The sequence below is a fragment of the Podarcis cretensis genome (assembly GCF_951804945.1).
Source record: "Podarcis cretensis genome assembly, chromosome: Z".
In the NCBI taxonomy this organism is placed as follows: domain Eukaryota; kingdom Metazoa; phylum Chordata; class Lepidosauria; order Squamata; family Lacertidae; genus Podarcis; species Podarcis cretensis.
Window position 1 is genome coordinate 12,807,080 of NC_137184.1, and position 15,217 is coordinate 12,822,296.

At 45.0% G+C, this 15,217-nt stretch overlaps 1 protein-coding gene across 1 annotated transcript; it reads right to left on the reverse strand.

Annotated features, from left to right (window-relative positions):
• Positions 1 to 5,637: 5,637 nt before the first annotated feature.
• On the reverse strand, positions 5,638 to 13,306 carry ZMYND19 (zinc finger MYND-type containing 19). Its single transcript, XM_079962292.1, has 6 exons — positions 13,030 to 13,306; positions 11,731 to 11,790; positions 10,369 to 10,475; positions 8,262 to 8,402; positions 7,572 to 7,752; positions 5,638 to 6,343 (listed from the first exon to the last, which is right to left on the reverse strand). Exons 1-6 carry the CDS (start codon positions 13,078 to 13,080, stop codon positions 6,200 to 6,202), a joined length of 684 nt encoding a protein of 227 aa, XP_079818418.1. The 5' UTR covers positions 13,081 to 13,306; the 3' UTR covers positions 5,638 to 6,199.
• Between the last annotated feature and the right edge of the window lie 1,911 nt (positions 13,307 to 15,217).

Genomic DNA, 15,217 nt, shown 5'->3' on the forward strand with positions numbered 1-15,217 from the left:
TATTAATATTTTATTATACTTTGTAGCCAAGACTGTTATACATCTTTCGTCAAGAAAAACTAAAGCAAGTTATATTAAGTAGTGGGTGAACATGGCAGACAACACAGAGATTTCTCCAAGTAGTTCTTTATAAGTAAGCTGGAACTGAACTGAACTGAACAGCTCAGCTGGCCTGCTTTTATAGGCAGCCAGCTGTCAACACTGTAACAACCACCACCCAGGGTTTCTCGCCTAAATTAACTGATGTGGACCTGAGTGAAAACTATATACACAATACCCCTGGTGGCCAGGGTGAGAACTTCAACACATAACACCCCTCCCCACCGAGATAAGGCATTAGTTACAATCATAGTGGTTTCATTACATACAGCAATACCCTTATTGGTTTCAGTAAGGCACATAAGCATATTAATTGACCCTATTCACCATACAGCTTTACATGTGCAGTTTGTCCAGTGAACATAGTCTTTTAAATAAGCTGGGCGCTTGGAAACCCTGCCAGACTGCCGAGGGCCAGTACCAGAGTCCAGGTGGCCGCCCATTTCTGTCTGCGACTGTGGTGCAACCAAACGTGGCGTTGAGCCCGAGTTCCCTGGCTCCACTGCTGTCGAAGGAACTGCCACGAGCGGACTCGGTGGACGGTCAGGCACAGCGGTGGTCCGAATCTCTGGAGAGCCAGGCAGACCCACCAAAACGGCTCAGCTCGGCTCCATGACCTCAGTTTGTGAGGAAGATGTGGAGCCTTGCCTTCCATTAGCAACTGCTCCAGAGCTGGGGCCACAGTTGGGGGTACAGCGGTAATGTCCAAATCCCCAACCCTGTGCCTTAGCTGGTCTATGTGCCGGCGCTACAGGTGTCCATTCTGGAGTGCCACCTGGTACGAACGGGGCCCCCTGACTCCCACTACTGTGGCCGGCACCCAAGGAATGTACCCCACAAAGTTCCAGGCAAAACCTGATTCCCCGGAATAAAGGACCGTGGCATGTTAGTACAGCCTGGGGGCTCAGCCATACCAAAGTCCAGGTGCAGCTGGTCAAGTGGAGACCGGAAGCCCATTAGCAGTTCAGCTGGGCTCCGCCCTGTGGCTACATGAGGGGTGATGTGCTGCACGAGCAAGTTTTCAGTGACCCCCTCGTGCCAGTCCCTCTGTTCTAGGCGCACCAGTGCTTCTTTTGCTGAGCACAACATTCTCTCTGGCTGCCCGTTGCTGGCCGGGTGAAATGCTGCCATTAGGGCATGGTGGATGCCCATGAGGACATCAGGATACCCATGAGTTGCAAACAGGCCCCGCAGCACCCGGATGATGGCTTCGGTAGGGGTGGAGGGCATCAGGGCCACCTCCAGCCATTTGGAATAAGCGTCCACCACTACCATAAAAGTCCGGCCAGGAAAGGGGCCGGCAAGATCGATGTGCACCCTCAACCAGGGTGCCTTGGGAGATCCCAGGTGTTGCCCTTAGTTGCCGGCGGTGCAGGTCTCAACTCTTGACATGCTTGACAGGAGGCAACCCACAAAGTGATAGCATTGTCCATGTTAGGCCACCAGACGTAACACCAAGCCAACGCCTTCATTTTGACGATCCCCGGGTGGCCGATGTGGAAAAGGAGGGAAATAAATGACATTATGTAGGAGAAAAGGACAGCAAAGCAAAAAAATAAACAAACATAACCTGAACTCTAAAGTATGGTGACTAGATTAGAGGATTAGCATTCAAAAAATGTAAAAAACAAAGGCAACCTCTCAATAAATTTGTTTTATTATTATCTATCGTGTTTCTCTCATACTGTAAGTTTTATCATTAAGATGGTTTTCCTTAAGTTATAGTGCAGGGGGCGGGTTTTCATTTTTCCATTTTTGTGGAAATCAATGTGCTGATGTTTTAGAGCCACATGTCCCACCTGTTTCAATGGGTCTTGTTTATTTTGGACAGTTTCGGTGTCTCGGCTTCTTCAGCCCATCTGCGAAATGTTTTAGGAGCCTTCCACTCCCCATTAATTTCAAATAATGTCGCAGACAATTTATCCCCACGCAGCAACCCTGTGAGATAAATTAGGCTGAGAGGCAGTGACTGTGACCCCTGTGTGAGCTTTATGACTGAGTGGGGATTTGAACCCTGGTCCGGGTTTAGTCTGACACTCTAACCACACTGGCACTGTGTAAATATGGTGAATAGGTAAATATTCACATTGTTGTATGTGATGCAAATCAGATCAAAAGTGGATCAGGACAATGCCTGCTTTGCATGAGCAAATGCACATATTTATTTCCACATGGTACTTGCTGTGTTCACCTGAATTGCTCACAGTGGCTTAATTGTGGCTTCTATAATTGTATTGCATTTATATCCCACCTTTTCTCCAAGGAGCGAAGGGTGGCATTACATGGCTTTCCTTTTCTTCCTTTAATCCCCACACAACCACCCTGTGAGGTAGATTAGCTGAGAGGCAGTGACTGTGACATCCACTGTGGGGATTTCAACCCTGGTCTCTCAGGTCCTAGCCCAACCACTCTACCACACTGGCCGCAAATCCTAAAAATTTAGAGCTGTAGGGGCATGGGGAGAGCAATCCTATGAACCAAAGCCATAAAAAACAAAATGTTACAGGGTGGAGCTGCTTTCACACTTAACTAGAACATGCATGCAAAAAAACCTCCTAAATCTAGTGTGAGGAAGCAGTCCCACGGGGACATTTTTTGGATGGGAAGAATTCAGGTAGCAGAACTGTCCAAACTAAACAAGGCAAGTGTGAGTGCTTAGCAGATTTGTAGCGGTGGTGGTTGTAGGTGCTTTAAAATACACATGCAAAAGGAGAAACCCATTCCCTACCGACCCACAATAGGCATGGGGCAGAAAGAAGGTGATGCACATGTTATACAAGGAGCACAGGTAAAGACCAATCAGCCTTTGCAAACCTGGTGCCCTCTTAGTACATTTTGGACTACAACTCCCAGGTTGGCAAAGGTTGCATTAAATACACCAGTTCACAAATGCAGAAATGCCACACCCTTAACACAGGCCTCCTTTCAGTCTCTTTAATACAAAATTCAACGAACAACCATAAGTTGGGCAATCAATAAAGATTGGCTTATGTACATATGAGGTGGAGCAAACTACTGCTGCTTGGAAGTGTAGATATGAAGGCACCTGCGAGGAAGGCACAAAGCCTATGTGGAACAATTTTAAAATGAGATGGAACAAACAATGATGTTTATATACTAAATGCAGTTGTATGGGAGGATGCACTGAAAATAAAAAGGATTGACTTCAGAACTCTCTTGTACGTATTTTGAGTTTTGATAGCTGCAGCTATTCTTTTCTCTGCTTATCCTGCTCTTCTGTTAGCCACTCAAGTATCCCTTTGGTAAAGGGTGGGAGAGAAAAGCGACACATTTCCCTTGTTCAGTATAGCTACAGGCAAAACACAGAAATAAGTGGCCAGATTCAAGTATACCCAAGAAGCAATGAGTTCCTTTGACAAGTCTTGAAAAACAGGCTCAAATTGGGGGTGCTTCAGGGCAGAGAAATATTGGCCACTGTCAGGAGTGCCTAAACTAGCATTCCACAACATTGATTCCGCAGAAGGCAGTGATGGCCACCAATTTAATGTGATTAGAGACAAATTCACAGAGGCGGCTATTAATGGCTACTAGCCACAATGCCTCTATGCTCTGCCTGCTGTCAAAGGCAGGAAGGCTTCTGAATATCAGCTGGTGCAAACCAAAGGTGGGTAGAGTGTTTTTGTATTTGAGTCCTTTGTATCTGGTTGGCCACTGTGAGAACAGGATGCTGGAGTAGATGGGTCACTGACCTGATCCAGCAGTCTCTTCCTATGCTCTTAATCTCGTGCCCTCCAGCTACTTTGGACTACAACACCCATCAGGCCCAGCTGGCAGGGCTCAGTTGATTTAAACTCTAGTCCAAAACGGCTAGAAGATGCATCATCATGGAAAGCTGCCTATAAACCACTGCTAAGGTTGCAGTACAGGCCTGGCCAGCAACTACAGTGGTACCTCGGGTCACATACGCTTCAGGCTACAGTCTCCACTAACCCAGAAATAGTGCCTCAGGTTAAGAACTTTGCTTCAGGATGAAAACAGAAATCGTGCGGTGGTGGCGCAAGGCCCCATTAGCTAAAGTGGTACCTCAGGTTAATAACAGTTTCAGGTTAAGAATGGACCTTCAGAACGAATTAAGTTCTTAACTCAAGGTACCACTGTACTTTTATTGGTGGGTCACACGTCTATGTCACCACCACCCCAGCCCACAGTGAAATGCCAAAAACCCTCCTAGTTGGCTAACATCCAGGTTGCTGCTAGGAGGGACACAAGGTACTGTTCATGGAGACTGAATTGGTTGACAGGCCTTTCAGTTACTGATCCCTACACTATAGATAGATGAAAAGGATAGGTTCCTACTCTGGACTTAGAAACTGGCGTACCTGGACTTACCTGCCTTGGATCCAAATAGCAGACAGCAACACATGGGCTCATTGTGGCTGGGTGGAGGTAGTCTCAACAGGAACCATGCTCCCCCCATGATTTACATGGACGGGGTCTTCTATGTTTGCACACACCAAGGGTCAAATATCAGGTCTGTTTCCACTTACTGCTGATGGTGGTAAACAATTATATTCTTCCACCCATCCCCAATTCTGAGCCATATATTGGTATGGGCATAAATAGAACCTGTCACACAGACACCTGGTTTTAAGTCAAGTGTCTCATGGAGTTCCACACATAGATACGTGCAGGGTCACTTAGTTTTTGCAACTTTAAAATACCTTGCTTTGGGAAATGTAGTGGCATCTCTCCACTGGACCACTGGCCTGTCTCAGAGAATACACAGCTTATTATTCTACCTACTTAAACTACTCAAAGCAAGTTTGCCTTTTAAAAAAAGTATTAACAATACTTTTTAAAGGTTTAGGTCACCAGAGGCAGGAATGAGGAATCTGTTGCCTTCCAAACGTTGTTGAGCTACAACTCCCATCATCCCCAACCATGCTGATTGAATCTGATAAGTCCAACTACACCTGGAAGGGCAGATTCCCTATCCCTAAACTCGGGGTGGGGGGGACAGAGGAGAGATGTGGAGGGGCAGCCACCAAGTAGGTCCGCAAGAGTATGGCAGAGAGTCATGGTTTGGCACACAGATGTTGCAATAAGAAACTATTCCTTGTTCATCTTAAAAGATTACAGCAGGACAAAAGGGCAGGGGAGGACTATCAATGCTGTACCGGCCTAAATTCAACAGTGACATGCCAATATAGACTTTCCCACGACTATACACCTTTCAATGAGAAATGGGGTCATCAGTCACCAATCCCAAACCTCTGCTTATGGAAGCGTGCTTGCACCTTTACCTTACTGTCCATGGTTCCTTATGGAGTGGTGGAAATATCATTAGGAACTATGACAACCAGGATGGTGGGGGGGGGGCATGGTTGCCTCTACTGACAGATGGGGAAGAAAAGTGATGGGAAGCAGCTAAGCAGCTCAGCGGCTTTTGCAATCTTCAGAGGAAAGTGTCACTCATGGGGAGGGGCGGGGAACAGACCAGCAACATGCTGTTGATGGTGGTGGTGGACAATCATTCACAGCTGCTCAAGTTTTTAAATGAGCAAAAAAGGCAGCCAATCCATTCCAATCCTTTACTTGAAAACACAACTTTCCATGCAGAGTTGTTCAGATTTAACTGCTGATGTTCTGAGCTAGCTCCCCAGGCCTTCTCCTAGCCACAGGGGGAGGAAAAACTTTTTTTTGTTTCTCTTTTTGCTACTGGACAGTTATTTCAACCAACAATGTGTTCTCACTTGAACATTACAGTAAATGAGTCCTATGCAAGAGAACTTCTAACAAAAAAACAAAAACAAAAAAAAACCTCTGTACACAACTTTACAAACATATTAACATATAAATAACAGAAAGCTTCCAAGCAGGAGAGCTTCCCCAGTAGTCTTTTTTTTTTTTGCTTCAGACGTTTTCTTTTTTTAACACTGGAAGGGAAGAGTCAGTCCCTTTCCTCAAGCATCACAGGGATTGGTTTGTCTTTTCAAATATATAAAAAAAAAATTTCTCCTCTCTCTCTCTCCTTTTTGTCAGTGCCTCTGGCTTCAAGTGAGCAGTCCGTGCAAAGTGGGCACCTCCTCCTTAACCTTCTGGGAAGGTGCCCTGTGGGGCTAAGGCCTCAGCCAGCTGGTCATCGTTCTGGTCCAAGCTCTTGCTGGAAGACTCGCTTCTTCTCCCGACAGTGCTTCTTGTGGGCCGGCCAGTCTTTCTGCTGGCACTGCGAGCCGCAGTACCGTGCGACCTGGCACCGCCCACAGATGTTAAATTCACGTAACTGGAGAGAGGAGTACGGGACAAAAATCAGTATCCCTTTTCAGGGCCCCTAGAGAAAGAAAACCATCCCCCACAAAATCAAGCCAACCAAAAGGGTCCTAAGGTGGCCAGTCCCAGGGCAATCTTTGTAGGAACTAAAGCAGGCCTGGTCAGGATCTGGGTAGAACAGCCTGGGAACCCTACAAAATGCTGCCTTGGTTTTCATTGTGGATAAAATATTATCTAGCCCCCACTGGTGCATTTCTCTTGTTTATGAACCTGAAGGTCTCATTATGAGTATCATCTTTTTCTCCTCCCCCACCCAATCTTAGACATTCTGAATTCAATGGGAATGAGTAAACATGTACAGGACTGTACTCTCAATTTCTTTCCCTCATGGTCTACAACAAGGATAGGGAGCTGTGCCACCTGCCACCCCCACCTCCTGCACTGGCCATGCTGGCTGGGGCTGAGGGAGCTTCGAGCTGCAGTTCCCCACCCCTGGGTTTATAACTATGGCTTTGGAACATATAACACTACCTGACACCAAATCAGACTAGTATGGCCCAGTTCAGTGTACCGCCTATGTTGCACAGCAGTGCTCCAAAGTTTTGAGCAGGGATCTTTCACAGCTCTAGCAAGAGACTGAACCTAGGACTCAAAACCGATGCTCTCCTGCTGAGTTGGAGACCCTTCTATATTCACAGACCTATTTACATATTTTCCTCCACAAAAGCATCCAAAACTGTCATCAGAGGAACAGATTCCCTTTTGTACAGGTTATCTTTTCGGGTGACTTCTATCCATCCTTCTATACAACAAAGTTACTTCAGTGAGGTTTAAAACCAGAGCTGTTCATTCTGATCTTGTTTCCCCATGACCCTGTCCTAAGAAAAAGTGGGCTAGGAAAAGGGGGGTTTGGCCTATGGGCAACACTGACTTTTCCACACCGAGAGGTAGGGTGAAGAGTTATCCAAATAGAATGGTAGCACAAAGTCAGTTGTACTTCACAGAACACCATTGAGAGAGAGACGTGTCTGAAGCTTGGAAGCCGCTGGCCAGGATAACTATTTAGGCTAAAAACGGTGCAGTGAAATTCCTTGCAGGGGGTACAAAGAACACACTAGCTGTGCCTAAGGACTTTTTGTTTTTTTAAAAAGAAGCAACCACACTGAAGAGGGTGAACTTGCAGCAGCCAGCCTAGAACAAGGACGGTCTTATCCATGACTTGCTTCTGGTTTTGAACGCACCTGTTTCTCAATCACTGTGCAGGGAGGGTAGTGACATTCATAGTATGTGCACGAACTCTCCTCTTCTTCCACAACATCCCCATTAGCGTTATAATAGCGTGTCACATTCAGCACCGGAAACTGTTCCTCTATGGGGTCTGTGGGAAGCTGCTGGATCGCCAGCCAGTATAAGCTTTGTTCCCTTCAAGAAAAAACAGCAAATTAAATATTTCTGCAGCAAGCTTGTGCTGCACCATAGCAACATGTTAAAACTCCAACCCTCTCAAAGCAGAGAGTTGACAGTAGCCACAATCACAACATACCTTTAAAGTACTCTTAAACAGTTATGTCTTCCCCTAAAGAATTATGGAAACTTTAGCTTGTTAAGGGTGCTGAAAGTTGTTATAAGGCCCCTGTTCTTGCTAGCAGACATACAATTACCAGAGTAGTTTAACAACTGATTCCTCATTCAAGGAAACTCTTGAGAATTGTTGCTGTGTGAGTGGAATAAATAACCTAGGGTGGGAGACATATCCTCCCCTCTATGGCCAGGTCAGAGAGAACTTAGCACCACAGTTTCTTCAGATGCAAAGAAACACACATAAAAAATCATCAAGGGGCTATGCAAAAAAAAAAAAACATGTTCTGGGGTTGTTTGACTTCCAGCCCCTTTTGTCCCTCTTGCCTGTGACACTGTTATTGAGAATTTACCTTTGTTTACTAGAGATTTCTTCGGCTTTGGGTCTCCATCCCCATGGAACCAATCGCAGGTTGTCTAGACGATTGTCCACTGTCACTGCATTCAGATGCACGACTTGAAAGCCAGGGGCGATGCCCCCCCTATGCCTCTCCCTGAAAGAGAAGACGAGCCACCTGCAATTCCTGAAAGGAAGCATTCAGATGCTTCTAGTTGCTTGGACTTCTATAATACATCATGGGCTGCCCTTGGAAGGCAGTATGGAAACTCCAACACGCTCAAAGAGCTGCTACCAGGGTTCTAACCAGGTCATTGGAGACAACACATCTCAAAAGAGCTTAACAAGCTTACTTTGACTTCAAGGTGCTGGGTCTGAAAATTTAAAACCTTACACGGCTTAGGACCCAAGGCATAAAGGACACCCACCCCCCTGTCCAGTTCTTAAGATCTTCTGCTGATGACCTTCTGCAGGCATCCCTGCAATTAGAGATACAGTGGTACCTTGGGTTAAGAACTTAATTCGTTCCAGAGGTCCATTCTTAACCTGAAACTGTTCTTAACCTGAAGCACCACTTTAGCTAATGGGGCCTCCTGCTGCCGCTGTGCCGCTGCTGCATGATTTCTGTTCTCATCCTGAAGCAAAGTTCTTAACCCAAGGTACTATTTCTGGGTTAGCGGAGTCTGTAACCTGAAGCGTCTATAACCCAAGGTACCACTGTAAATTGGGTGGTGATCAGGGGAAATGCCTTAGAAATACACCTGGCATCTTCTAGGTAGCAGGCAAATTCTTTTTTCTTTTAAGTCACCCAAGCTGTTAAAGGGAAAAGATCATAGCTCAGCAGTAGAGTCTCTGGATATTGGAACCCTGGCTTCAAGTTGTGGGTAGCCCTGTGGCACTTGGATGGGTTGGAGCATTTTGCATGCAGAAGGTCCCATGTTCAATCTCCAGGATTTCCAAGTAGGACCAGGAATGTCCCCTGCCTGAAACCCAGGAAAGCTGCTGCTGCTGCTGTCAGTCAGCATAGACAGCACAGAGCTAGATGGATCAACCTACATCTAAATACATGGCAGTTTTGTATGTTCAAATTATAGAGAGAAAAAGGGAGGGGGAAAGATACTTTAACACACAACACAGCCCACTTTCCTTTTACATGGTGGCTCAGTTTGTACATCACAGTATAACTTAGCAACAGTTTACTGTGAATGTATTTGTCTCACCTCTGCTCCTACTAGAAGAAAACAAACCATGATCCCTTGGGCTTAGAAGATGTGTCCAAAGTAGGGACTATGGTTTGTTTCACCTCCAACATATCACAATCAGAAAGCTAAAATTACAATCAGATCACGAACAAATCACAATCAGAAAGCTACCATTGCACTGTGGAGAGCGTATTAACTTATGGTCTGTGTGTGTGGTTTGGGAGCTGCACGGCCAGGGAAAAAACAATGCTATCCAGGGTTGTAAAGACTGCAGAGAGAATAACTGGGTGCACTCTTCCCACCTTAGATCAAATCTATGCTGCCAGGTGCCATAAGAAAGCGGCAGAGATAGCGCAGGATAGTACGCACCCTGGAAATGATCTCTTTCAGCTTCTGCCTTCTGGAAGAAGGTATAGGGTTATAAAGGCCAGGACTAGCCGCCTGAGAAACAGTTTCTACGCAAATGCAATTCTGGTTCTAAACGCAGCATAAGGGGTCTCTATCGTATAGTGTATTTTAAAATGGGGTTTCAGAGTTTTTAGGTGTTTTTGAATGTTTTATGTAGTTTTAATGTAGTTTTTCAATTTCATTGTTCTGCATGGGACAATGACAATAAAGATATCGTATCGTATTGTAAAAACAAACATTGGCTACACACTGTGGGTTGTCGGGAGAAAAGCAAACCACAACCCCTGGTTTGGACACAATGCTAAGCCAGGGATTGTGGTTTCTTTCTTCCCACCATGAATGGGGAGAGGTAAGACAGACGCTATCTGCTCATGCACAGCAAACTACGGCTTATGGCTTACCCTGACACGTGAGAGTTGCCATTATAGTGCCCATCTCCAAAGACTATGCATACACATGCCTCAGCAGTCTGAAAACCTGCAGCTATGTTATCCCCTGCATAATGATACCTACCACAGTAACTCATGCAGCAGGCGTCCAAAGCCTCTTCCTCGGTTTTTGTCAAACGCAAAGGCAAATATTCTAGCACCATTTCCATCTGCGTCGACCTCCATTCGAGCCTGGCCAAAAACAGAGAACACATCTATTCATACATTTCGTTTAAAATATTTGTATGCTCATCTAATCATCATAGCAGCTTCAAATACAAAACACAGTGAAATGTAAGTACAACTATTAATGGACAGAAACGTAACCGTCATTAAAACAGAAAACTGCAACCCAAGTAACAGAAATGTTAAAAAACAAATAAATGGCAAAATATTAAACACTTGGGTTAATAAAAGTTTTCTCTTGTCACATAAAAGATATTAAATGATGGTGCTATGCAAATTATGACTAGGGAAAATGTTTCAGAAAAAGGGTGCTACCAGACAAGGGACTCTGTTCCCAGTCAACAAACATCTGAAGGCAGAGGTACTCTGAGTAGAGCCTCTAAAGTTCAAAATCAGTCAGGTCTATATCAGACGAGAGAAAGTGGGTCAATAATGGACATGAGAAATGTCAGATGAGATGCATGCTCTGCCCCAGGAACCCAGTTTCTGTGCTTGAGTCACTCTGTGGTGAGTTAACAGACACTCTATATAAGATCAGAGCCTTCTTGTTCAGCGAGCCTGAGGATATATATAAACCATGTTGAGTCTCTAATTTTTCCCCAGACACCTCAAAAGCTTGTGCAGAACCTGTTGATATCAGGTAAATGAATGGGTGAAAGTGTATTGTCAGTGTATTTCAAATTGGCCCCTTTTCCAAGAGCAATACATTTTCTATTAAGCTCCGCAAAATCCAATCTAAAAATACATGAAGCCTATATAAAAGAAAATTCATTCTAAAGTAAAGCAACTCCTGATTCTGCAAGTGAAGGACAACTTGCCTGGTTATCCTACTTCAGAGAACAGTTTGAGTCTTTGGAGAACTTGGTACTTTTCATACAAGTCCTTACCCAAACCCAGATGTCTGGATCGGGTTGAGTCCTTTTATGATCCACATGCTGTTTCAAGGGAAAATGCCTCCTCTTCTCTCTCTGCCAACTTATTCAGATAGTCATTATATGAGACCACCAGCTTTCATGAGTTAGATTAAAGCAGGTTCATTAGACAGTCAACCTGCCTGTTTTTGATCTACCCTAATTACTGGCCATGTCAGGTCAGGGTTCATATGGAGAGCCACAGGTTCCCCATCCCTGATCAAGAGGAATATTAGCTGACATGTGGTCCTCCCAATGCTCTTCAGCCATTGGATATGCTGACTGGACCTGATAGGAGTTTGAGTTCAACACTTGGAATGTGGAAATAAGGTAGATAACATGGTTCTTACCTCAAAAGAGTAACTCTCCACAAGTGGAATGTCTTGCTCGTCAATCAGCGTGTACTTTGTCTAGAATAAAAAAGGAAGGGTAATTAAATACTTTATATTGCGGAAACTTTTCCAATACCTAGCAAGGCACTCTTCATTCATTTCAGCAAAACAACAATTTAAGCTATTCCAGGGCACATCTTACACTGAAAAGAGAGGTTTAACACCTTAAATAAGCCATTCATCTGACCGGGCAAACTTCACACACTTGTCTAAACCAGGGTAAGGCTGCTCCAGGGTTAGCCTTGAGCATTCTGGGATCTCTACCTACCATTGTGTCCACAAGCCTTCTGGGAAGTCCAAATGCCAGAAAGGGGTGTATTGCCTTTCTCTTGCCTTTGGAAGTAGGATAGGAGAGGAAGAAAGAACTGTAAAATGCAAGTTCTTGCTCAGAGACCAAAATCTGCAACTGAGATGGGCAGCTCTGGCCCAATATAGATTATACCACACAAATCAGTTAGCCTTTAAAGGGCAGTTTTGTGTTTCAGTTTTTGCTATAACAGATTAACATACAAAACTTAACCCAAACAACCTGTAAAGCAAGACATTGCACCAAGTATTGGTACACATCCTTTGTGGTCCATGCTTATTCCAAAAGACAAAAACAGAAAAGCACAACAAAAGAAAATTACAACAAATATGTATCAATAAATATGTATCAAATCAGCACAAGAAAATAGGAAGCTACTTAGGATCAGGTCAGACTATAAATCTGTCAGTATCACCTAGTTTAACCAGTAGGCACGCTCCAAAGAAGAAAGAAACCTCTCAGAACACTTGCTATGTAACCCTTTGAAAATGCAGATGCCACCTCCATGTGCTCTGCCAGTGAGCTATGGGCCCCTTTGTAGCCTGAATACAAAGGATATAAAAAGAAAGAAATCTCCCCATTTGAGGTCCACCAGAGGGAAGTGCTCTACAGAACAGCTCATTAACCCTCTACAGGGAGAGATGCAAAGAGAGAGTAAAAAAAGAGAAAAGGGACCTCTAAACTAAAACCAGCCTCCCGCATCCTTCTATCTTTAATAATAATAATAATGGGCTCATGGAACCCCAATGAACCCAGTGACGTCACAGAGGGGTCCTATGTGACGTAACGGAGCAGGTCAGACGCGCGAGGGGGCGGTGATGTGATAGAGGAAGGGGCGCGGGTCTCCCAACACAGAACACGCGCGGGCACGGAAACACACTCACACCGCATACAGACGCGCAAATCCTACTTCTCCCACCCCGCCCCGCCCAACGGGGCCCCACGCGTACCTTGCCGGCCACCCGGCCGAGCCGCACGATGCCCAGCTTGAAGTCGGTCATGGCCTTGGCCTGGCAGGGAGCGGAGAGGAGGGGGGAAAGGGGAAAGAGGGAGGAGGAGGAGGAGGGGAGGAAGAGGCGCAGGCCGGAGGGAGACCCCGATGCCACGCGCCACCGCCTCGCGCACGCCTCGGGCAGGAGGATGGGGAGCGGGGGGCGGGGCAGCGCGCACCGCCGGCGCCGCCGCTGATGCTGCCGCTCTCTTCTTCTGCCGCCGCCACCAACTCCTCCCCCCTCCCCCACCAATATGAAGCCGCGGCCCGCCAATCAGCGCGCGAGCCGCGGCGCCGCGTCATTTCTACGCGCCCGAGGGCCGCCCGGCGCGACCGAGCGCAGCCGCGGCGCCGCGTCACGTGTCCGGCGGCGGCGTCCGAAGACGCACGTCGCACTCGCGGGAATTCTCTCTCCCGTCCGGCGAATGGGCACGACTGAGCACGCGAGAACTTCCCTCCTCCGCCTTTTAAAGGGCACGTCCCATATATATATATATATATATATATATATATATATATATATATATATATAAAGAGAGAGAGATTATTTGCGAGGTGGGGTATCCATTAGTGCGCGTTTAGTATATATTTTATTATTATTATTATTATTTGGTTGTTTCCCAAGGATCTATTTTTTTAATTCAAAATTATAACAAGACATATTATCCAAAAACATATCCTTGTTTTCCCCCCATTTTTCCTCCCTCCCTCCCCCCCACCCCAAACCCCCACCCCCACCCCACCCTCCGACTTCCCTCAGTTCCAGTCTTTGGTTTCTCTGAGAATGCTATTTTCTGCATGTTACAAAGTTGTATAGATCCTCAAACTATTTAGCTGATTATTATCAATAAAAAGTTTGTGAATGTTTATTCAAAACCTGCCAAGGAGTCCAGTTCGCTTTGTTGCGTCTTCAGATACTTTGTAAAGGGTTCTCATTCATCCTTAAAGTCACAGTTATCCTTGTCCCATAGCTTATATGTCAGTTTTGCCAGTTCTGCATAGTCCATCAATTTTTCTTGCCATGATTCTTTAGTTGGGGTTTCTTCAGTCTTCCATCCTTGTGCTACCAGAACTCTCGCGGCCGTTGTCGCATACATGAAGATGTTTTTCAACTTTTTTGGCAGGTCTTTCCCTACAATCCCCAACAAAAATGCCTCGGGGGTTTTTTTAACAAACGTTAAATGGAACATTTTCTTCAATTCGTTGTATATCATTTCCCAATTTTTTTTAATTACCTTACAATCCCACCACATATGATAAAATGTCCCCTCCTTTTCCTTACAGTTCCAACATATATTTGAACTAGTTTTGTACATTTTCCCTAACTGCACTGGTGTTGTGTACCATCTGTACATCATCTTCATGTAATTCTCCTTCAATAGAAAACAATCTGTAAATTTTAAGTCAGTTTTCCATAATTTAACCCAATCTTCCATCATAATGTTGTGACCTACATCTTGTGCCCATTTAATCATAACTGATTTTACCTCTTCATCTTTCGTCTCCCATTCTAATAGTATCTTCATCTTTCGTCTCCCATTCTAACAGTAGTTTCACTTCAATCACTTCCGTTTGAAACCTAGATCTAGTATAACTAAATGCTTTCTTGCTGTCTTCTTTATGTGTTTCATATAGTTGTCGATAATGCAACCAACTCTGAAAGTGGTCTTTGATCTCATCATAATCTCTTAATTTCCATTTTCCATCATGTTCCTTTAATAAATCAGCATATGTGAGCCATTTTCCTTTCTTTCCAAGTGGTTTGAGCAGTAATGCTTCATGTGGTGAAAGCCACCACAGGGGTCTTTTGTTCCAATAAGTCTTTGTATCTCTCCCATACTCTCATTAGTGATTTCCTGATTATATGGTTGTAAAAACTTCTATGAACCTTCCCTTTCCCGTACCATAAGTATGCGTGCCAGCCAAATCTGTTGTTATGTCCTTCTAGTTCTATTGCCTCTTGCTTGTCCAATCTCATCCAGTCCCTGATCCATACCAAACAAACCAATTCATAATACAATTTAAGGTCTGGGAGGGCAAACCCGCCTCGTATCTTTTACATCTGTAAGTATTTTATGTTATATCCTTGGCCTTTTGGTCCCCCAGATAAATCTTGAAATCTCTTTCTGCCATTTTTTAAAGCATTC